Source organism: Elephantulus edwardii, unplaced genomic scaffold (assembly GCF_000299155.1).
Source record: "Elephantulus edwardii isolate Elephantulus edwardi_28Jun2011 unplaced genomic scaffold, EleEdw1.0 scaffold00146, whole genome shotgun sequence".
Taxonomy (NCBI): domain Eukaryota; kingdom Metazoa; phylum Chordata; class Mammalia; order Macroscelidea; family Macroscelididae; genus Elephantulus; species Elephantulus edwardii.
This window is the reverse complement of record NW_006399896.1, coordinates 8605310-8630967: the sequence shown is the minus strand read 5'-3', so window position 1 is coordinate 8630967 and position 25658 is coordinate 8605310. Positions and strand designations below refer to the sequence as shown.

The window sequence follows — 25658 nt, the reverse complement described above, 5'->3', positions numbered from 1 at the left end:
CCATTTCTTCGTCTATCTGTTGGCCATTCGAATGTATCTATGAAAAATCTTTCCATGTCTTTTTCCCACTTTGTAATTATGGTTTTGGAACTTATGCCTAGGTCTCTGAGATCCAATTTGAGCTGATTTTTCAGTATGGTGAGAGGTATGGAAAGAGCTTTCTGAAGTCTCGCTAGCACCATTTGTTGAAGAGGTTGCCCTTTCCCCTTTGATAGATTTTGTTTCCTTGTTGATTATCAGTTGACTAAAGGTAGTTGGGCTAATTTCTGGGTTATCAGTTCTTTTCTATTAGCCTATGTGCCATTTTCTATGTGCCATTTGTTTCACCAATACCATGCTGTTTTGGATATTACAGCTGTATAGTAGGTTTTGAGATCAGGGAGTGCTATGCCGCCCACTTCATTCTTGTTTTTCAGAAATTCTTTGCTTATTTGGAGTCTCTTTCCTCTCCAAATAAACTTGAGAATTGTCTTTCCAATCTCCTTGAAAAATTAATTTATTATCTGTACTGAGATTGCATTGAACGTGTAGGTTACCGTCATTTTCATTATATGGCATCTTCCTATCTATGAATAGGGAACATTTCCCCATTTATTTAGGTCTTTTACTATTTTTTACAGAAAGTGGTTTATAGTTTTCTTGGTAAAGGTCTTTTGTATCTCTAGTTAGGTTTATTCCTAAGTATCTCAATTTGTAGTTGGCTCTTATAAATGTTGTTGCTTTCCTATTTACCTCTTCTGTGCTTTCTTTGTTATTGAGAAGATTCTCACAGACTTGTGTTTGTTGATATTGTATCTTACACTCCATTAAATTGGTCTACTAGCTCTGATAGGTTTTTTGTTGAGTCCCTCAGGTTTTCTGTGTATACTATCATATCATTGACATATTGTGACAATTTCACCATCTCTTTTCTGATTTGGGCACTTCTTTTTTTTTTTGCTTTTCTTGTTGTATTGCCCTAGCAAGTATTTCCAATACAATATTGAATAGGAAGGGTGCCAGAGGGCATCTTTGTCTGGTCCCTTTTCCCCCAGAGAGTGTTTTCAGTCTTTTTTCATAAAGAATGTTATTGGCTTTTGGTTTTGTGTATATTCTTTTCACTATGTTGAGAAAATTCCCTTCTATTCCTATTTTGCTGAGTGTTTTGATCAGGAAGGAGTGTTGGAGTTTGAATAGACACTTGTTAGAAAGAGTAAAAGGAAGATCAAAATATAATAAAAGCATGATCACTAAAGAAAGAAAATAAAAATGCAACAGTGAATGAAATCTGAGGTCTCTGTAAACTTTCATTAAAATTAATTTAAAAATAAAGAAATAAACTTACAAATACCCCCCCCAAAAAAAAAAAGAAGAAAAGAAAGTCACCATAGATAGTTAGATGGGCAAAACAGATGCAGCATTTGCCCAAGGATAAAGATGTGAAGGCAGGAAAAGAATAGAAGGATTCATTGAAATGAAAATAACAAGGTGGAAGTGGAAAGTGGGGTTACATTACAGGTATTGCACTAATGTTATAATACAAAATGCATAAGAATAGATGAATACAAAACTAATATGCTTTATAAACTTGCAGATTCCTTCTTACAAAGATAGCTTCGAAAGCAAAGAAGGAAGTCCCTACCCCTCCCAAAACTGAAGCTAAACCAAAGGTATTAAAGGCCAAGAAGGTAGTCTTGAAAGGCATCCACAGCCACAAAAAAAAATAAATAAAATAAAATAAATAAATCTGCATATTACCCACCTTCTAGTGACCTAAGATGCTGAGACTCTGAAGGTAGTCCAAACACACCCAGAAGAGTGACACCAGGAGAAACAAGCTTGACCACTATGTCATCATCAAGTTTCCCCTGACCACTGAGTCAGCTAAGAAGAAGAGAGAAGATAACAAAATTGCTGTTCATTATGGATATCAAGGCCAACAAGTATCAAATAAAGCAAGCTGTAAGGAGAAGCTCTATGACATTGATCTTAGATTAACACTTTGATTAGGCTTGATAGAGAGAAGGTCTATGTTCAACTTGCTCCTGATTATGATGCTTTGGATGTTGCCAATAAAATTGAGATCATCTAAACTGAGTCCAGGTGGCTAATTCTAAATACAAACATTTCTCTCAGAAAAAAAACCCCAAAGTCACAAAAACCTAATATGCTTCATAAACTCAAATTATAATTTTTTTAAAAGGCAACTGCAGCTATTACAAACTGCAGGCGAGAAACTGTGGAATACAAATTAAATGAAATGTACTAACCAAAATTTTAATAACAAAATATTTACTTATAGTTCATAATTGCAGTAATATGAATATGAGTGAGATTATAATTATGACTATGATAATTATAGATAATATTGAGAAGAAAAAGAATCCCAGAAGCCTTAATTGTGCTCATGGAAACATATACCTGGACCAAGAAGCAGTTTTCCAAATAGAAAAAGAGAATTGTTTAAAATTGGGAAAGCTATGTGTCAAGTTTGTATATTTTCTCCATACCTATTCAATCTATATACTGAGTAAACCATTCAAGACATTGACTATATAAAGAAGAATGTGGCATCAGGATTTAAGTACCATTGACTGCTAGGAAAACAAACAGATTCATCCTGGAAAGGATCAAACCGGGCAGCTCCTTGGAGGCAAGGATTCTGAGGCTCCATCTAACATACTTTGGACATGTAAGGAGAGACAGGTCCTTGGAGGGGGACGTCATGCTTGGTAGGGTGGAGGGACAGCGCAGGAGGGGAAGACCCTCTATGAGGTGGATTGATTCAGTAACTGGAGTAATTGGGATGGGTATATCAGAGACGGTGTGATTGGCACAGGACAGAGCAGAGTGTAGGGCTGTTGTACATAGGGTCACTATGAGTTGCAAGCGACTCAATGGCACATAACAACAACAACATATTAAAAATTATACATTATGCAGATGGCACAATCTTTATTGCTACAAAAGGACTTGTAGCACTTGCTACAGAAGATCAAAGACTACAACCTATTATTATATTAAATGAGCTATATCTCAATATCAGGTAACAAAAATTCACTAGACCAATAGGTAATCATTGTTGGAGAAAAGACTGATACTGTCAACGATTTCATTTTCTTTAGATCCAAAATCCAAACACCAAAATGTCCTTGGGAGCAGCAATCAAGAAATCAAAAGACATGTTGCATTGGAGAACTCTGCTCTCAAGAATGTCTCCTAAGTTCAAAGGAACATGGATGGCAATTTAAAGACTAAAGTGAACCTGATCATCACCTCGGCATTTTAAATTTCTTTCTATGCATCTGAAAGTTGGAGAATTAATAAAGAAGACAAAAAAATAAGTGATGCCTTTGAATTATAGTGTTGGCAAAGAGTATTGATGATTCCACAGACTGCCAAAAGAACAAGTAAATCTTTCTCTAAGAGAAACCAGACTGCTCCTTTGAAGAAACGATGCTGACACCTTGTCTCACTTTGCTCATATTTTCAGAAGGAACCAGTCCTTCAAGAGCAACATTATGCTTAGAAAGATAGAGGGTCAGTGAAAGAGAGGAAGACCCTCAAGGACACGGATCATTGCAATGACTACCACAATGGACTTGAGCATAACAGAGATCACGATGATGAAGGTTAGGGCAAGATTCAAATCTGCTGCTCATAGGTTTGTTCTGAGTTGTAGATGACTCAAGAACACCTAACAACAATGTAACTATGACTTTGACTATCAGGAAGTTCTACTCTTCCCTTGATGAGCTGAGACTGACTCAGTGGCATTCAGTTTGGTACTGTTTCATTTAACAGAGTAGATTCTTTTTACAGCTTTCAATCTTTGAAGAACCTGTTTTACATTACATTGGAGACATATAAACTATTTTAAGCACGAAATCTTTGGTATTCCATTTTGTGAAGCCAATTAATAAGTTGCCATTATGTACCATTGAGTCAGAACCAATGTATATCCTCCAGTGTGCTTCAGAAGCAAGGGAGGAGATTGCCTATCTTTATTTTACAGAGTAGCTAGTCTATTTTAAATATGTGTCTTTGGGTTGCCAGTACAATGCCTTCTAAGCTACCAGAGCTCCCCAAATTCTAAGTACCAAGGTCAGAATATAATTTTAATGTACTAGTTCTTATATCTAACAGAGCAGGGAACACTGCATGAGTTGAAATTGAGAAGGGAGTGCATCAGAGTTATATTTTATCTCCATTACTATTCAATCTGTGGGCTGAACAAATTATACAAGCTGCTGGACTCTATGAGGAGGAGTGTGGCATCAGGATTGGAGGGAGACTCATTAATAACTTGTGTTATGTAGATGACCCAACCTTGCTTGTTGAAAATGAGGAAGACTTGAATTACTTGTTGCAGAAGATCAAGGAATGAAATATGGATTGCATCTCAATATCAAGAAAACAAAGATTCTTACTACAGGATATATAGACAGTGTCATGATGGATGGAGAGGAGACTGAAACTGTCAACAGCTTCATCTTGTTGCATCCACAGTTAACACCTGTGGTACCAACAATCAGGAAATAAGGTGACATATTGCACCGGGGAAATCTGCAGTTAAGAGATCTCTCCAAATTATTGAGGAGGAGTGATATCAGTTTGAAGGCTAATGTGCATCTGATTCAGGCCATGGTATTTCCAATCACTTGCTATGTATCTGTGAGCTGGACAATGAATAAGGATGACAGAAAAATAATTGAGGTGTCTGAGCTGTTGTATGGTAGAAGAGCACTGAACATTTCATGGACAGCCAAGGGAAAGAACAGATATGTCTTGGAGAGGGTACTGCCAGCATATTCCTTGGTGGAAGGAATCACGAGGCTTAACCTCACATAATTTGGGCATGTTGCTAGGAGGTGCTATTCCTTGGAAAAGAACATGATACTGGGAAGGGTGGAGGGTCGGTGAAGGAGAGAAAGACCCTCAGCCAGGTAGATTGACTAGGTGACTGCCGCAATGGGCTCTTGTGTGTCAGGAAGTATGAGGATAGTGCAGGATAGAACAAGTTCAGATCTTTTGTCCATAGGGTCACTATGAGTCATACTCAACTCAACAGCACCTACTCAACTTGACAGTACCTAACAACAAGAAGTTCTTACATCTGAGTATTCTTTTCCACTATGTGATATTTTAGAGCAGTGGTAACTATTTCTAAGGGAAATTTGGAAAAAAAGTTCATTCTAAAACTAAAATGTAGTTGTTGTGAATAATCAAGTCAATTCTGACTCAAAAGGGTCCACATATCCTCTATTCTATATGAAGTTGCTCCTTAAGGTTATTAAGAATATCATGTTTCAATTTAACAGAATCTCCAAGTTTAGCTTCGATCTCAATATTGTTAAGTCTATGAAGGTTTGACAAAAAAAAGCATTTCTGCAGATGTTAAAGTTCAAGCAGAACCCATATTTTGAAAATGTTGAGTCCAAGCAATGTCCTTTTACCTTTACAGTGTATAAATTATTCGAGTGTTTTTAGTTGGGTCAAATTATGACTCTTTGTTTCAATTTAAATATATGTATTTATAATATCTTCACTCTGTATACATCTTTTTTTATTTTCTTCCTTATTTCCTTCAATATTTTCCCCTCTTTGGGTGTTTATTTTCTCCCTTTGTCAGTAGGTTACTGAATATACTTAAAGTAAGGAAGGGTGCTTTCACCCTCTTTTTCCTCAAGAAACTACAAATCAGTATCCCCAGAGATCTCTCTCACAGCAATGGTTGCATGGCTTAAGATCTCTAGTCTTAAGTCTGGTGTAAATTAACATCTCCCCAGTGACACAGAGATGTCATAAGCATTTCCCCATCACTCTGAGGGTCAGTCTGTTGCAGGGGAACCATCGACAGTAGAGTGGCACAGGAGAAGATCATTGGGTCAACAGTGATCAGTGGATGGAAACCATCATTTTCTACAGCCCCATTCTTACCACTGCAGTCTTCCTTTCTTTTCACCTTCTCCTTTTTTTCCCTTTCCATTTTTAATCTCTAGCTACATAGTTGGTGTTTTCAGTTTCTATCTCCATTATTTTTCTCACGGTGCTGCCTTTTTGTGTAATTATGGGGCAATTACCTACATAGGATGTAATTGTCTTCTGCCTCCATAAAATGCTGGCCATTATTCACAAGGATATTTTCACAACCAGCTAGACCTTTATGTCTGTAACCTGGAGGTGGTGAGCACCAAGTCCCAATATTGCAAGAATATCCCTTTGGCATGCTGGTAAGCAACTCTCAGCTGTATTGACTGGGAGCGCATGGGGAAATATTAGCTCTTCTCTTTTTTTCCTTAGCAGTTCTGCGGACACAGGCTCATATGGATATGTACCTCTTTATCTTTAGGTGATCAAGAGACAACAGGACAACACAGAAAATGGTCACTACATTTATATGAAAACAACCACTCTTAGAAGACAACCAAAGAGTTATTCTTCACTTTTCCCTTGTTGGTGGCCTGGGACTTTTCCTTTCCATGTATCCTTATGAGGTCAATTTGAGCATCTCTGGGATGGTCACCTTTCGTAATAATAATTGGTTCATCACCTCAAGTGCTCAGCTGCAAGTCACTACAGTAGATGCAGTACACTGTGACCTTTATCCTTAGAGACCTTCATCTGATTGGTCATATACAACACGTTAGCTCTTCCCTGAAGCCCTCTTCTTCTCCTCATTAGATGAAAATTATTACCTCTCCAGCTGCATTCTTTTCTTCTGCCTGGTTCTTTATTCTACTACTAAATACGCTATCTTACAGTTCTTTGGTGATGTCACTGTAATCTCTAATAGAATGTGAAAAGGATCATGCTCCAGTATCCAACCTTCAGCCTGACTGAAACATAGCATGTATTCATAAATATTGAATAAAATAATTAATACAGCAGTAACTTAGATCGGGAATGAACCAATGAACAAGTGAAAGTTAACAGTGATTGATAATAAAATATACTCTAAAAGAGAAATATCCTAGATTCTTGAAGACTTTCAATTGTAACACAAATGAGGAACCAGATATTCCATCCATTCTGAAAAAAACAAAAATAGAATACTGAAAAAATATATGAATCATCAATTCGCAAACTACTGAGTATAGACAACAAAGGAAAGTAATACCTAAGAAAGGAAAAGCATTGCCTTCAAGGTGGGGAAACTCAAGCTTAGTCTGTTGGTCTTTCTGAATTGAAAAGATGAACTTGGAATCTGAAGAAGTCAAGGTGGCTAGAGTTCACAGAGCATAATTATAGAGAAAGGAAAGGTATAAAAAAGAGAACACCCAAGAGCTGAAGAACCTCCCTTGGGTATACAGTTGAATATTTGTCAGTGTAATTATGTAACATCTCATGGACAGCCAAGAGAACAAACAGCTATGACTTGGAGAGGGTACAGCTAGACTTCTGTTTAGAGGCAAGAATGATGAAGCTTTGCCTGACATACTTTGGGTATGTTGCTAGGAGGAAGGTGCTACTCCGTGGAGAAGGACATGATGCTGGGAAGGGCAGAGGGTTGGCAAAGGAGAGAAGACCATCAACCAGGTGGATTGACACAGTAACTGCTGCAATGGGCTCTTGTATGTTAGAAAATGTGAGGATGGCCCAGGATAGAAGAGCATTCAGATCTTTTGTTCATAAGAGTTGCTATGAGTTGTACTAGAATCTAAGGCACCTAACAACAACAATAAAAAAATCATGTAAGAAAACTACTTGAGACCAAAATAGAAGCAACTAAAAGTATTAGAGTACTAGAGTGGTTATTATTGTTATGTGCCATTAAGTTGTAGATGACTCATAGTGACCCTATGAATGAAAGACCTGAACATTTGTATAACTTTCATTGTTTTTCTAATTTCATAGAGTTTCCAGAGGCAAGCTATTTCAGAAGTGGATGCCACTGCTGCTTCTAAGCATGTTTTAATCTGGGAGCTCTACCAAACATTGTCCACCATGGGTAACCATTATCACACTTGACACAGCAATTTCACAGTGTTTCACATCACAGCACCAGAGTGAAGAACCTCAAAATTACCAAATCATCAAGTAATCAAAAAAAGTTTACCTCAGTGAAGAAACAAAAGTAAGTCCTAGATGACTACTCTGTTATGAACAATAAAAGTCTTAAACTCAAAAGATAAAAAGATCACATTGCTTTAAGATATCTTGACTTGATAACTTGACTATCCCAAATCAAGGCTCAAAAAAGTAAAATGAAAATCAAATTAAACTGAAAGTGGAAAAAATAGTAATCAGTCAGAAATCAAAGAAATGGTAAAGCAATATGTATAGAAATTGTTTAAAATGAAGGACAATTCTCTGAGGGAAAAAAATACCTTTTCATTATACCAGTTAGAGGAAAAAAGAGAAAAAATACCAATCATTACTATCAGTAATGAGATATTGTTATTGTTGTTGTTATGTGCCATTGAGTTGCCTATGATTCATAGTGACCCTATGTACAATAGCGTTTAACCCTGCCCTATCCTGAGTCAATCTCATTGTCTCCAACAGATCTAATCCCATTACTCAAGTTACTGAGTCAATGCATCTCAACCTGGGTCTTCCTGTCTTGCACTGTCCTTTCACCTTTCCAAGCATGATGTCCTTCTCCAAGGACTGAGCCTTCTTGGCCATGTGCCAAAAGTATGTGAGAGGTAGCTGGAGCTTCAAAATCCTTGCCTCCAAGGAGTAATTTGGTTTCACCCTCTCTAGAACAGACCTATTTGTTCTCCTGGCAGTCCATGGCATGGTATGCTCAACATTCTTCTCCAGTGCCACATTTAGATGCATCAATTTTTCTATCATCCTTACTCACTGTCCAGTTCCTTGATACATAGCAAGTAACTTCAAAGACCATGGACTGGAACAGGCAAACCTTAGTCTCCAGATTGACATTATTGCGCTTCCGTGCTCTAGAGAGGTCCCTTACATCAGACTTTCCCAGTGCAATCTGTCTTTTGATTTCCTGGCTGCTAGCGCCCAGAGTGCTGATCATGGAACTAAGCAAGCAGAAAATGTTAACAATCTCAATCTCCTCTCCATCTATCATGAATGCTGCCAATTGGCCCAGTGGTGAGAATCTTTGTCGTCGTCTTCTTCTTCTTCTTCTTCTTCTTCTTCTTCTTCTTCTTCTTCTTCTTCTTCTTCTTCTTCTTCTTCTTCTTCTTCTTCTTCTTCAACATTTAATGGCCTGTATATTTTTAAATGCATTTTTTACTATTTTATTTACAAAATGACCAATCGGTAGCATCAGGATGGATGGCAAAGAGATTGAGATTATTCACAGCCTCAGTTTGCTCGGCTCCATGGTCAACACTCTTGGCACCAGTAGCCAGGAAATCAGAAAACATATTGTGATGGGAAAGTCTGCAGTTAAGGACCTCTCTAAAGTACTCAAGAGCAACGGTGTCTCTCTGGAGACTAAGGTGTGCCTGATACAGGCCATGGTTTTTGCAATCACTTGCTATGCATCAGAGAGTTGGACAATGACTAGGGAGGATAGAAGGAGAATTGATGCCTTTGAGCTGTGGTGCTGGAGAAGAGTATTGAATGTACCATGGACTGCTAAGAAAACACACATTCATCCTAGAGAGGGTTAAACCAGGCTGCTCCTTGGAAGCAAGGATTCTTGGGCTTCGCCTGACATACTTTGGACATGTTGTAAAGAGAGACAGGTCTTTAGAGAGGGACATCATGCTGGGTAGAGTAGAGGGACAGCGCAGGAGGGGAAGACCCTCTGTGAGGTGGATTGATTTAGTGACTGGGGTAATTGGGATGGGTGTGTCAGAGGCAATGCGATTGGCGCAGGATAGAGCAGGGTTTAGGGCTGTTGTACATAGGGTCGCTATGAGTCACAAACGACTCAATGGCACATAACAACAACAACAACAATATAAATTCAAACAAATTCTTTCAATTTGCCTCACGCCCCCCCCCCATCAAATTGTGCAACTCAATGGTTAATCCCCTCTTCCCGCTGTAAATCCACATCCCTCTGCTTCCAGCCGCTCCCACCCTCCGGGATCTTTACACTCATTCTACAGTCTTATACAATATTTATCCTTATGGGACTGAATTAGCTCACTCAGCATAGTGCTCTCCAGTCCCTCCCAAGTTAGGTAATAATTTACAAATTTATTGCTTCTGCATGCTGCATAGTATTCCATTGTGTGAATGTACCATAATTTTTCAATACATTCATTTGTGGTTGGACATTTGGGCTGTTTCCATGTTCTTGTGATGGGGAATAATGCTGCAGAGACCTGGGAGTAAAGCCCAAAACCATAAAGTTCATAAGAGACAAACTAGGATCAAGATTAGAAGCATTTGTCTAAGGTATAAAGAGACTGCCAAATACAACCAGAAATGCACAATCTAAAGAAGATAAAATTGATGTGTGGGACCTTCTAAAGATTAAATCTCTGTGTACATCAAAAACTTTTTCCAATAGGGTGAATAGAAAACCTACAGACTGGGAACAAACATTTGATAATACCATCTAGAAAAGAGTCTTATAACAGAAGTTTACAGACTACTCCTGGGTCTCCACAAGAAAAAGATTGATAACCCAATTACAAAATGGGGAAAAGACATGGAAAGAACTTTCACAGAGGAAGATATTCGAATGGCAAATAGACACATGAAGAAATGGTCCAAATCACTGGCAGGAAGAGAGATGCAAATCAAAGCTATCTCACTCCAATAAGAGTGGCAAAGTTTAACAGGGCAGCAAGTAATACATTGTTGGTGGGATTGTAAAATGGTGCAACCATTCTGGAAGGCACTTTCTCAAAAAGCTGAACATAGAAATTCCATATGACTCAGCTATTCCACTACTTGGAATATACACTGAGAATATGAGAACTGAGGCACAAATTGAGATTTGTACACCAATGTTCTTTGTCTTGATGTTGAGATTAAATGTATATTAAAGACTACAGTCCTTGACCTACAACAAATGCCTCATGTCCTCCTCAGTTTGAGCAAGCAAGTTTGTGTCATCTACATAAACTTTCTTGATCCTGAACAATGCTTTGTTCCCCTGTGCTGTTCTGACTACTACTTCTTGGTCCAAATACAGGTTATGAGCACAATTAAGTGTTCTGGAATTTCCATTTTTCTCAAGATTAGCCACAATGTGTTGTAATCTACACAGTCAAATGCCTTCACATAGTCAATGAAACACAGATAGACATTCCTCTGGTATTCTCTGCTTTTGGCTAAGATCCATCTAACATTGGCTCTAAAGTCCCTAGTGCCATGGCCTCTTCTACACCCAGCCTGCAACATGGCAGTTCTCTGCTGATGTGCTGTTCCAGTCATTTTTGGATAATCTTCAGCAGGATCTTGCTTGTGTGTGGTATTAGTGATATTGTTCAATAATTTCTACACTCTGTTCAGTCACAATTTTTTTGGAATGGGAATAAATATAGATATCTGCCAAACAGTTGGCTGGTCATAATGAGAAAGGTGAAAGATTGTGGAGCAAAGGAAAGTACAATCATCTTTATGACCACACATTTACTCATTTAGATTAAAGAGATAAACACTTTGACAAATTCAGTACAAATTCCTAAAGTTCACTCAAGAAGAAAATTTTAAGAAATAATAATAACTCTTCAAAAACTCATCAAGAAAGCTAAAGAAAGAATAAGTTTCTATTCATTATTCCAAGTCACCCTTACTCCTTTTTTCCAAAACTAAATATTAACAATAAAATAACCCTACTTGTATGTGCATATATTTTAATAGTAGGACTCTTAAGATACTATTATTCCAATATATGCTCCAACAGCTAAAGCTAAAGAGAAGGAAATTGAAGATTTTTACCAAAGTTTGCAGTTCAAAATAGACCAAACATACATCAAGATGTTAATTAAAATCGGCAAAGGCAATGCAAAAATTGGAAACAATGAAGAAGGAATGATAGTCGACATGGTGACAGAAATGAGCAAATAGAATGATCAAATTTTGTACCTTCAATGACTTTTCATCACTAATACATTTTTAAAAACCACAAACAGCAACTTTACACATGGACATCACCAGATAGACTGCACAGGAATCAGATTGACTCTATGGAAGGAGTTGTTGGAGAAGTTCAATATCAGCAGTCAAAACAAGGTCAGGTGCTGAGTATGGAACAGATCACCAATTAATTATGTGTAAAGTCAAATTGAGACCAAAGTAAAGCAAAGCAAGTCTATGATAACCAAACTATGAAAAATAAATAAATAAAAGGAAAACCAAACAAACCATGATTTGGGGTCTATCCTACCTGAATTTTAAAATCATCTTAATAACAGGTTTGAAATGTTAAACACCAATGACCAAAGACCAGGTGAGTTGTGGGATGATGTTCAGGACACCATTCACAAAGAAAGCAAAAGGTCACTACAAAGACAGAGGAGAAAGTGAAAACCAAAATGGATGTCAGAAGAGATAATGAATATTGCAAAAGAGTATGGAGAAGCCAAAACAAAGGGAAGAGATGTTGAAGTAAAAGAGCTGAACAGGAGATTTTAAAGGGCAGCTAGAGAAGACAAAGCAAAGTTTTACATTGGAAGGTGCAGAGACCTAGAATTAGAGAATAAAAAGCTCAGCATTTCTCAAAGAGCTTAAAAACAAACTCAAGCCTTGAGTTGCAATATTTAGAGACAAAATATTGAGCAATTCAGGCAGTAGCAAAAGAAGATGGAGGGAATACACAGAATCACTGCAACAAAAAGAACTGGCCAGCACTGAAATATTTCTGAAAATACTATGTGATCAAGAGCCAATGGTAATGAAGGAAAAAGTTCAAGCTGCACTGAAGACATTTTTCAGTGATAGCAAAACATAAGGCCCCAGGAATTGATGAGCTACATGTTTTACAGGACAGGAGCAGCACTGGATGTGCTCAGCAGTCTATGCCAGGAAATTTGGAGGACAGCTACCTGGCAAACTGATGGAGGAGATCCGTATTTGTTCCCAAACCATAAGGAGGCAAAATAGGACCAAATTTAGAAACCCTAGCCTATGGCATAAATAGGCTTATGATTTAACCAGAAATGCATGACCAGGAGGGGATAAAATGAACTGATCAGACCTTCTAAAAGTCAAGTTCCTGTGTCATCAAAAGTATTTCCAGTAGGATGAAAAGAAACCCTACACATTGGAGAAAAAAAAATTGACAGTATTTCTGATAAACTTTTGATACTTTAGATAAGGGCCTCATAATGCAAGTTTACAGAGTACTAGAGGAACTCCACAAGAAAACTATTGATCGTCCAATAACAAAAATGAAGAAAAGCCATGAAAAGACTTTTCACAGAGGAGATATTCAGATGGCCAGCAGACACTTGAAGATGATGTTCAAAACCAATGACAATCAGCAAGACGCAAATCAAAACCACAATGAGTTACCTTCTCACCCCAGTAGCAGTAGCAAAGTTTAACAGGACAGCAAGAAATAAATGGGGGTGGTGGGTAGAGGGCGGAAAATGTGCAATAATGAATGAATGGAAATCCAAGTGTTCTGTAAATTTTTGTTAAAAATCACAATAAAAATTTCTTTAAAATAAGAGTGAGTCAGTCACAAAAGGTGCCACTGTTGTAGAGTGAGGCTGACATCGGGGTGGAGCTAAGACTGAGAAAAACTGGATAAATTATGTTTACTGCATTGAAGCCGATGAGGGAGAGAATAGTTTAAAAGTAATATATTTTAGGGCATTATGATTATTATAAGAGTCCGGAATGAGGGTTGCAGAGTGGAGTATACTCGGGATGGGGATGGGGGTGGAGGCGGTGCGGGGGATTGTGTACCAATGAAGGAGTTTTGCTTTTCAAGGAGAGGAGCAAACTGGGGGTGGGGGTGAGATGGGCGGGGAGAAAAGTGCAACAATGAATGAACGGAATTCCAAAGTCTCTGTAGATGTTCATTGAAATTAATAAAAAAAAAACCAGAGTATATCGCAACAACAATTATAAACTATGTAAAAGTGCAAAGAAAAAAAAAAGAAGAAAGAAATGTTGAAGAGAATGCAGAGAGATTGGAACTCTCATTCCCTGCTAATGGGATTGTAAAGTGGTACAACCATTCCACTGCAAGGAATACACCTCAAGGAAATTAGAACTGAGACACAAATGGAGATATACACACCTATGTTCATAGTAGTGTTATTCACAATAGCAAGAAAATGGAAACAACTCCCATACTCCTCAACAAATTAATGGATTGCAAAAATTGTGGTATATTCACACAGCAGAATACTACAGAATACTATGCAGAACTAAGAAGCAATGGTTTCATAAAATACTATATAACATGGGAGAGTCTAGATAGCATTATGCTGAGTGAACTCACTTAGTTTCATAAAGACAAATACTACATAAAACCCTTATTGTAAAAATAGAACAACTGAGCAAGAAGTATATAAATATCCAAAGAGGAAAGGTGAAACTAAGAAGAGGATAGAAAAGGGGGAAAACTGAAATGATGATGCCAGCAGATATTAGTGGGATGAGGCAGAATATGAGAGATTCAATGGGGACTTGAATAGATGGGGAAATAATATTCAGGAGTCACTAGTAATTAATTATATAAATTACAATGTATATGTATGACTGTAAATACAATATAGATAAAATATTGTGTAAAACACAATGTAAATGCATAAAACACAATGCATATGAATGATCACATGCAAACTAATAAAAATATTGAGGGGGAAACACTGTGGAAAAGATCTGGCTGTCTGCTTCTGTAAGGTTCTACAGCCTTGGAAATCTGATAGGGCAGTTCTAGTCTGCCCTATAGCATGGAGGATAAGGTCCTATGAGTCAGAATCAACTCAGTGGAAATGAAAAAGAAGTTCAATGCACACACCCACATTATAAAAAAATTAACTAAATAATCATAAGTTTAGCACTAAAACTTCCAGAACAAAGCATAGAAGAAAATCTATGAAGCTTTTGATTAAGCAAAGATTTCATGGATATCATATGAACTGCAAGATTCATAAAACAAAAAGTAGCAAATCAAACTCAAAATGTTAATCTTCTGCTCTTCAAATGCTAGGGAGCTCTGATGGTCTTTAGGGAGTTGATCTGTTAACCCAAAGGAGATGTTTCTCTGCGATTGGAATCCACTAGCATTTCTGAAGGAGAAAGTTGAGCAATCTCCTCTTATGCTATTTACAGCCTCCAAAAACCTGCAGGAAGGTAATTTATGGGTCAGTTTTGACTTGATGACAAGGAGAAAGAGAGTGGTCTTGCAATGATCCTTAAAAAAAATTAATACACATCACAAAATAGAAAAAAATTATTTCAAAATTGCATAGTTAACAAGTTGTTTGTATCCAGAACTGAAAATTAAATTATAAGAAAGTAGATAATCCACCAAAAATAAAGGAGATATTGTAATAGATAATTTAACAAAGCAGGGATGTATGACTGGCAAGTAAGCTCTTTCTGAATATCATTATGAAAATGCAAATAAAAACCACAATGAGACACCATTAAACACTATTAAAATACCTAAAATTTTGAAAGACTGATTACACCAAGTGTGGTAAATAATCAGATCACGCACATATAACCAGAAGTGATAAAAAAAAAGGTTGCAACCAGATTTTGCCGGCCTCTCTAAAAATTAAACATACATTTTAAACACTTAACCATTCCATTATAGCCCTGGTGTACAAGTTGCCATACAGGAGTAACTTGTGGTTGTTGTGAGGCTGAACACTGTGGCACTGACGTGTCAAATGTGTTAATGGTTGGTTACCCAATGCCAACAGAGATGGGGTGGAGCTCTTCAATTAAAACAAGCTTGGAAGCAGGAGTGGCATCCACTTCCATAATAGCTTGCCTCTGGAAACCCTATGAACCTGGAGAGAGGATGGAAGGCACCTAAGTGTTGAGGACTCTCCTTCATAGGGTCACTATGAGTCGCCTGCGACTGGACAGCACTTAACAACAACCATTTCATGATTTTTTAAATGTTGTTGATTGTTTTTAAGTGCCATAGAGTTGTAGATGGCCCATAGCAAACCTATAATTGAAAATCTTGAATACAAAACTTTCATCTTTTCTCCAAGTTCGTAGTTTCTGGAGGAAAGGTTTTGTTGTTGTTTTTTTTTTTTAAACAAGTGGATGCCACTCCTGCTTCCAAACCTGTTTTATTCAGGAGATTCACAAAAATCAGGCCTAAGAGCCACAGAGCCGAGGGTCCAAAAGCCTTTTTAAATATGAGGCCAAATCCAATCAGCTCACACCCTGTTGTGAGCAAAGCCACACCCTAGTCTCAACCCTAAACCAGAGAACATACATTTGCAGAATCTGGCCATTACACTTATCTTCACAGCTTGGAAATAGCCCCATTATTTTTTGTTATCATAACCAAAAGAAATGAAAGTATATGACCATGCAAAAACTTACACATAAATATTCATAGTAATTTTACTTATACATTCTGTATGAAACACACAAGACTAAAGATACCACACAGAGTATGATTTCATTTGCATAAAATTCTTTAAAATGTGAAATAATCTGAAGTTACAAAAAGCACTTAAGTGGTTTCCTGGAAATGAGGGGAAAGGCAAAAGGGGGTGGAGTGTTACAAAGGGGCATAGAAAAACTTTTGAGTTATGGATATATTCATTATCTTAAGTGTAATATTTTATTATGATTTCTATGTGTGGATAGCAAGGACTGATATGTGTGGATACATCAAGTCCTATAATAGTATATAATTTTTGGTAGTTGTTTGTATGTCAATCAAACTTCAATGTTAATATCCCCTTGTTCTATTCAAAGGACTACTTCTTGGTCTATGTACAGGTTCTGTATGAGAACAATCAATATTCTGGAATTCTCACTCTTTGAATTATTACCCATAAATTGTTATGATTCACCCTTAGTTGAACACCTTTGCATAGCAAATATAAAAATAATGTAAACATCTTTCCAGTGTTCTGCTTTCAGCCAAAATTCACCTGGCATCAGCAGTGATACCTCTCATTCTGCATCTTCTTCTAATCCCAGCATGACTTTCTAGAAGTTTCTTTTTAATGTATTATTGTTTCAATAATTTTTAAAATTACTGTCTTCAGAAAAAAATCCTTTCGTGTATAGGAGACTTATTGTTCCACATAGCCACATTCTACTAAATCACCTTTATTTGAAATAGTTATAAATTTTAATCTATTCCAATCAATCAGTTTGTCATATTTCATATTTCTTGCTGTAGACAAGTAAGCATTTCCAGTGTTGCATACTTTTGCTGAAGTATTTCAGTTAGTACCAATTCCTGATGAATTCCCTCCCTCCCCAAGGCTTTTTGTACAATTCAAATTTCTTCCTTCAGACCATCATTCCTTGATCATATGTGGATTTCTGAACTGGTTAAATATTGACTAATTCTTTTTGATAATCAAACTCTGGTACAAACCTGTGTAACCCTTTAACCTTATTTTGCTGCTTCTACATCATTCAATATTTTCCCTATAGAATCCTTCAGTATAAAAAAAAAATCAAGCCTTTGAGTTTTTTCTTCAGTTCTTTCAGCTTGAGAAATGCCAAGTCTTTGCATATTTCATTGTAATACTTTGCTTTGTAGTTTCTAGTTCTCCTTTGAATGAGGCTCTTTTCATACATAATTGTTACCTTTTATTGTAGTTCAAGAGCAAGTTTTAGAGTCTCTTCTGACATCCATTTTGGTCTTTTATATCTTTCCTGTCTTTTTAAATGATCTTTTCTTTCTTCATGAATGATGTCTTTTATGCAGGGGTAAAGGATTCACTACTCAAAATTACTTTCCTAGCCACCAACTTTGACTTAATCATACAAATAGACTGTGTTATTCTATCCACGAGGGGATTGATTATCCTGACCATTAAATTGAGCGGATTCAATGGCAAAAATGGGAATCTCAATATCAACAAGGAAGAGGAAGCGGCACACATCCTATGGGGCCAGAGATTCCTTGCCAGATAGACAAGGATCTACACAAGAGCAACAGCAGCCTCTGCAGAGAACCAGAAACCTGGTGTGAGACAGAATTGACTTTGGGGTTGCTGCTCACACATAACCAGAGACAAGGAGCCTTCAACCAAGCTTTTCGGAGGACTAGAGTGGGTGGAGGGGTTTGTGGGGGAAAGACACCATAATTGGCAGGACTAAGACGGTTTTGCAATATTGGTCTAAAGTCACAAGATTAAAGGTTGAAGGATCTGCAACTATGCTTAAAAGACAATCTGGACTGGGAGATTGTATCTTGCTGCCAACATGAATGATCATTTATTGACTATTTTGGGCATGTTGAAAGGAGGGACCAGTCCTTGGAGACGGTCCTCATGCTTGGGAGGGTGGAGGGACAGTGCAAGAGAGGAAGACCCTCAACTAGATGGATTGATTGAGTGTTTGGAGTAATGGGAGTAGGTGTGTCAGAGACAGTGAGATTGGTACAGGATAGAGCAGGGTTTAGGGCTCTTGAACATATGGTCACTATGAGGCACATAACAACAACAACAAAAACTATCTGAAAACTCTATAAATGTACAGAAATAATGTTAGTTATAGAACAGAGTTCAAGTCTTTTGTTCAAGGGTCGCTATGAGTCTTATTTGACTTGATGACACTTAACCACTGCTAAATGAGACTAGTGTTGTTATATCAGGAGGAACATTCTTCTACTTTCTACATCACTTTTTGTCAATGTGTTGTATGAAGTAACCTGAGTTTGCTGTGATGCCGAACCATGTGCCATTAGGGTATCAAATACTGTAATGGTTTCCCAATGTGGACAGTGTTTGGTGGAGCTCCCAGTTTTAAATAGGTTGGGAAGCAGGCGTGGCATCCACTTCCTAAACCATATGCCTATGGAAACTCTATGAACTTGGAGAAACAATGATAGTTATGGAAAGGCATTAGATCTTTTGTTCATAGAGTCACTATGAGTTGCGTTCTACTCAACAGCAATCAACAATCATAAGAACATGATAAACCCCATAACTCTGAGTATGGTTCTTAAAGTCTGTAATTATTGCAATGGATTTCTGACCCAATAAAGCACTAAGATTTGTGATGGAATTAATAGAAGTAGGTGAAGAAGTATAGGGGACCATGTATGACCTTTTAAGAATTAGTTTTGTACTGTGAATATTGTTGATGAAATAGTACCCCTTTGTGAAATTAGTAGAAGTCAGATTTGGCCATCTTTGTACCACCCTTTGTATTTTTACAGTTGCATACAATCTATTTTTGGGGTAGTCTCTAAGTTCATATGGAATATATTCAAGGTTACATTTTGACTCTGTGAATTTGTTCTAGTTTTCTTCAGGCTCAGCATGAACTTGCATGTGAGCATTTTATGATCTGTTCTACAGTTGGTTCACAGTCTTATTCTGACTAATGATATTGAGCTTCTTCTCTTTCCACACTTGTAATCAATTTGATTCCACTGTGCTCCATCTGTGGAAATTCACATTTATAGTCACTGTACATGTTGTTGAAAATGGTGTTTGCAATGAATAGGTTAGGGTGGAGGGGATTTTTCAGTGTTTCATTCAATTACCATAGTTATTTCTATCACCAAAGATGTATTTTCTAATTACTGATTCTCTGTTTTCAACTGTCACATTCCAAACACTAGTAATTTTCAATGTATCTTGATTGCATATTTGAGAAATTTCAGACTACAGAAGTTGTTAAAAATGCACAATTTCTTCATCACTGGCATTAGTGGTCGGTGCAAAAATTGGAATAAATGTTGTATTATTTTATCTTCCTTGTAAATCAATCACTAGCAATGCTGCATTTTAGGAAAGATCTACAGATGTTCTATTTTAATAAAAAGGAATAGAACATCATTCGTCTTCAATTTTTCACCTCTGTATCACTTACTCATTGTCACTGAGCGAAAATTGACACATAACTGACCCTCAGGGAATTTTTAGAGGCTATAAACCACATGGGAGAAGATTGGCCATCTTTCACTCACAGAGCCACTAGTGAATTAGAATTGCCTGAGAAGCACCACCTTTGAGTTAGCAACACAAATCCCTACTAATTATACTACCAAAGATCTTTCATTTCTATATTGTCATTGTTTGGTAACGTGAAGTTGGACTGACTCATAGTTGACCCTCCAGCAAGTTTTCAGAGGCAACCAGGAGGTGCCCCAGCCCCTTTCTCCCACAGAAAAACTGGTTGATTCAAACCATATGCCCTTGGGTTGACAACACAATTCCTTACCAGAAGACCATCAGAATTATCATTCCTGTATTAGTAGACCATATTGTTGTCTGAATCAAAACAGCCAAAAGCAATCTATTTTATCTCCCTAATGCCTGGGATACAGATCTTCAATTTCTATATTTAATTTCTGACAACCTCCTATTTTTGCAAAATACATACTTCGTACATGCCATGTTCTGACTATTAATGAACATTTATAATTGTTTCTTCTTATTTTTTAGTCTTGTTACAGCTGCAAGTGAAGGTTCTGAAAGCTTTACTTTATCCATGTCATTAAGATTGAGTCTACTTTGAGGAGGCAACACTACCCTAGTCTTACTCTGAGCACCTTTCAACCTGAAAAATTCATCTGTTGGTATAATGTCATTATTTATAAAGTTTCACCAATTAATTCTTTTAGAAGTAGATCACCAGAAAACAACTATGAGATATCATCTCACCCCAGTAAGAATAGCAAAATTTAACAGCAAAACATCAAATTCTGGTGAGGTTGCAGGGAAACTGGAACCCTTATTCACTCTTGGTGGGACTGTAAAATGGTGCAACCACTATAGATGGCTGTAGGGCACTTTCTCAAAAAGTTGGAAATAGAAATATCATTTGACCCAGCAGTTCCATTACTGGGAATATACCCTAAAGAAACCATAACCACTACCCAAGCAGATATATGCACATCAATGTTCATTGCAGCTTTGTTCACAATAGCAAAGAGTTGGAAACAATCCAAGTGCCCATCAACAAATGAATGGATAGAGAAGCTGTGGTATATTCACACAATGGAATACTATGCTGCAATGAAAACAAGGAACTCATGAAATACACAAAATGGGTGATCCTAGAGGACATTATGCTAAGTGAAATACCCCAGTCACAAAGGGGCAAATATTACATAATGCCACTGCTGTAAAACAGAACTAACATCGGGCTGAGGAAAGACTGAGAAAGAGGGGATAAATAATATATACTGCATTAAAACAGATGAGGGAAAAAACTGTTTAAAAGGGATATATGATTAGGTATTATTGTCATGACAAGAGTCCAGAATGAAGGCTGCGTAGTGGAGTGGATTTAGGGGGATGGATTGTATAACAATGAAAGAATTTTTCTTTTCATTTTCAAGGAAGGGGTGGGTAGGGAGAAAAGTGCAACAATGAATGAATGGAAATCCAAAGTCTCTGTAAACTTTCATTAAAATTAATTTTAAAAAAAGATAAGATGGAAAACAAGAAGTAGATCAACAGGTTCTTATTTCTAGTCTATCTTAGTCTGAAAACTCCACTAATACTTGTACATTATGAATGGTCCTACTGGTATTTAAAATATCAGTGGCACAGCTTCCAGCAACACAGTGACACACAAGTCAACACATATAAAAATCCAGAAGACTGTGTATCAATCAGTAAAAAGAGTGAAAGCAGCTTAGGGATGGACATATCTGACCTCTACTAACTCCACAAGGAGAAATTGCCCCAACAAATACATCCAAAGCACAAACTCAATTCCCATGAAGTCAGACATGTCCCCCACACTCCTGCACCTCTTTCTATTAATTCCAACAATTATCTAACTGCTCTACTGGGTCCAAAATGTGTTGCAATAGCTAAAAGAACACAGAGAACCAGACTCATTGATTATGAGGTTTACTAAGGAAGTTAAAAGGCTATATAATTCAGGTTGGTAGCAGAATACAATTATTCAATCAGGACAGCTGCCAAAATGTGCTCACAGACCCCTCAGTCTTCAGCTTCGTGGATTTACTGTATTGTTAAAAAAACTTAGTCCTGACAATTATAGTTCTCCCACAAGACCTCTAGCACACTTGGGTGAAGGCTCCTAGATCTGTTTTCTTGGGATAGCAGTCCTTAAGGACTCCTACTGTCTCATGTCAAGAGCTCTGTCTAATGTCAAGCTCAGCTCTGGTTCTCTGCTAGCAACTACTGCTACAGTTGCTCCTCCTGTAGGTCCCAATCTGAGTAGTGCAGAAATATTTAGTACTGAAGGATACACATTATGCATTCTCTGCTTCTTCTTTGCTGGTAAGAAGATTCCTAAATTCTGCTGCTGAATTTATTTAATAGGAAACTAGCCAATCCCCTTGTGGATAGACTAACACAGCTATTTGTATAATCCTGCCCATTGACATGGCACAGTCAAGGTCAATGGCTAGGAAAATTATTTTGACAATAAACCCTTGACACCACACAATCATGCTTCAATAAAGCTGCTAAAAATGAAAGAGAGAGAGAGAGGGAGGGAGGGAGGGAGGAAGGAAGGAAGGCAGGCAGGCAGGCAGGCAAACTGTCAATTAAGTCCCTGGATGATGAAAATAGCTTGTGCTCAAATACTACCCTAAAAGTTGGCAGTATTAATACAGCCAACAGTGCCAATAGAATAAAGGTCTGGTGGCCTACTTCCATAAAGATACAACCAAGAAAGTCTTTTGGAGCCACTTAATCTGAAAATATGGGGCACTACAATCCAGAATGAATACAAAGGTAATAAGTTGGTTTGGGGTTAAATCTTTATTAATTATAAATCAAAGGGAAGAAAATATTTTTAAATGTGAAAATTGATACCTATGGGGGCTAAGTTAGTTCTTCGTACTTTAAAAAATACCCAAATAAATCATAAACAACAGCCCTTGAACTTATTACCATCAAATAGGCATCGATTCATTGGGTTTCTGAGGCTATAATGGTTTGCTAATGGCAAAGCCTTTGTGTTGGCAGCTTAAAATATGCAATAGAGCTCATGTCTTTAATTACATAACAGAACTAAAAATTTATAAGACAGCATTCATCAACACTGAGGGCCATAGTGAAACAATGGTTAATACATACTGCTGAAAGGGCAAACTCTTGGGAGAAATACAACCAGAAAGCTCCTTACAGGCAAGGATGGTAAGACTTCATCCCTCATACTTGGAGTATGTTAATAGGAGAAACTAGTCCCCTGGAGAAGATCATTATATTTTCAACAATATATTTCATCATATATTGCCAACAAACAAAAAGGGAGACCTTCAATAAGATGACTTAGCACAGTGACTGCAACAACAGGTCCAAAGACGGCCACAATTGTGAGGATGGGACAGGATTTCATTCTGATGTACATAGAGTTGCTATGTGACAGAGCCAACTCACTGGCACTTGACAACAACAACAACACAGAAGACAGCACCATTTAGCCAAGGAAAGATCCCTGAGAAAGATTAATTATAGATGCAATTTTAAAGAACATGAGAGGTATAAAATAGTAGGAAGGTTGGGTAAATTATTCCAAATGAGAAAAAGACCTTACGTGGACATTTTAAAATATAAATTAATTAAAATAAAATGTTAAGAGGGCATATAAGTAAGCCAAGCTTGAAGTTCATTAAATGATTTTTTTTTTTAAATCCCTGGCAAATGTTGTCTTGGGAAATCCTGGTGAAAGTCCTTGGATTTATTTTTAAAAGAAATATTGGCTCCACTTAAGGAATTCCCCAGAGTAAAATCCTTTTCCCTCATTCCTCCATCATTTCCTCCTGAAACAGAGAAAATTAGTATACACCCCCCGGCTGCAAAGAAATGAATAGTAACTGCACTAGGTTGAATGTGAATTAGTATTTTTCTGCTAATCACTAAGAATGTGTTATGCCTAGTTTCCAGGGCACACTCTGGGGAAGTTAGCAGTACATCTGCATTGAGTGAAGGTCTTGGAGAAGACCCAAAGCTTCACATTCGGAAAAGTTCCAGGCACTCTGGGAGACTGTACAATCCAAACAGAGAGATAGAACTCAGAAAGCCAAGCTTGAAGTGGAGCCCAGAAAGGAATCTAGTAATGAGGGGATTGTGTGAGGAAAATGAGCATTTACAATGAATTCTCAGAATTCACAAGAATTCTCAGAATCAATATGTAGTCTACCTACTGAATGTTTGAAATATACCTTTTTACAGCACGCCTCCTTGTTCCATAGACTTAATAACACAATTCTGAACATGGACGCTAACAGGGAATAGTCCATAGAGTAGAACAATGCCTCTTCAGGGTAATAAATATCCCATACATATATATACACCAAACAGAGTGGAATACTATAAAAATAATGATTAAAGTGATTTCTAAGCAATAGATTTCACATTTCTGTTTCATAATAATAACATGGGATGTCATCATTATATTTCACTATACAGAGAAATGTAAAAGAAATCTATGCATTTTGACAAGTACATCTTAGAAACTTCATCTCTAAAATTGAGTCTGCTAAGTAACCAGGCTTCCTGAAACACTAAATAAGACTTGAAAATAAAAATACAGACCCAAGAGTGACACACCCAAGAGCAAGCAGGACAGCTAAAATCTGAGTGAGGTTCTCAGATGAAAAACCAAGGCTTCCTGGTTTTTCCAATTCAGGTACTTCATGGGAATCACTGCTATTTGGCTGGACCACGTGGGACCCCCTAAGCTCAAGCAGAAGGAAGTGGGACAGCTGGAACTGGAGTGAGATGGCAGAGACAGTTCTCAAAGGGAAAACCAAGGCTTCCTGGTTTTCCATTCAGGTACTTTGTGGGGATCACTGCTGTTTGCCTGGACAACACAGAACCCCTTAATGTCAAGCAACAGGGATCAAGACAGCTATAGCTCGAGCGAAATGGAAGGGCAAGAAGAAAAGAGAAACATACAAGTCCTTCAAAAAAAACCAGCCATAATCTACAACCAGGAGATGATAAAATAAATTCATGGGACCTTCTACGAATCAAATCATTATGCACATCCAAAAGCTCCTCCAATAGGGTAAAAAGGGAAGCAAGCCACTGACTGGGAAAAAGCATTTGATAATTACATGTCAGATAAAGGGCTTATATCTAGAATTTATAAAATACTTAAGCACCACAACAAGATAAAGGTAAACAATCCAATAGAAAAATGGGCACAGACTATGAACAGTCACTTCACCAAAGAAGACATTCAGAGGCCAACAAACACATGAAGAAATGTTCAAAGTCCTTAGCTCTAAGAGAGATGCAAATCAAAACAACTATGAGATATCATCTCACCCCAGTAGGAAGAGCAAAATTTAACAGAACAGCAAGCAACAAATGCTGGCAAGGTCGTGGAAAAACTGGAACCCTTATTCACTGTTGGTGGGAGTGTAAAATGGTGCAACCATTATGGAAGGCATTGTGGTGCTTTCTCAAAAAAATTGCAAATAGAGATACCATTTGACCTAGCAATTCCACTACTAGGAATATGCCCCAAAGAGACCATAACTGCCACCCAAGCAGATATATGCATGCCCATGTTTATTGCGGCTTTGTGCACAATCACAAAGAGTTAGAAACATCCCAAGTGCCCATCAACAAATGAATTGATAGAGAAGCTGTGGTATATTCACACAATGGAATACTATGCTGCATTGAAAAACAAGGAACTCATGAAATGTTATTCAAAATGGGTGA

The 25658-nt window shown here is 37.4% G+C and overlaps 1 protein-coding gene across 1 annotated transcript in view; it reads left to right on the top strand.

Annotated features, from left to right (window-relative positions):
* LOC102854590 (tripartite motif-containing protein 48-like) overlaps window positions 1-24703 on the top strand; it is a 36783-nt gene extending 12080 nt beyond the window's left edge. The window contains exon 3 of the mRNA XM_006894612.1: window positions 24613-24703. Coding sequence (XP_006894674.1) covers window positions 24613-24703 — 91 coding nt within the window. The remainder of the gene's footprint in view (window positions 1-24612) is intronic.
* The last annotated feature ends 955 nt before the right edge of the window (window positions 24704-25658 follow it).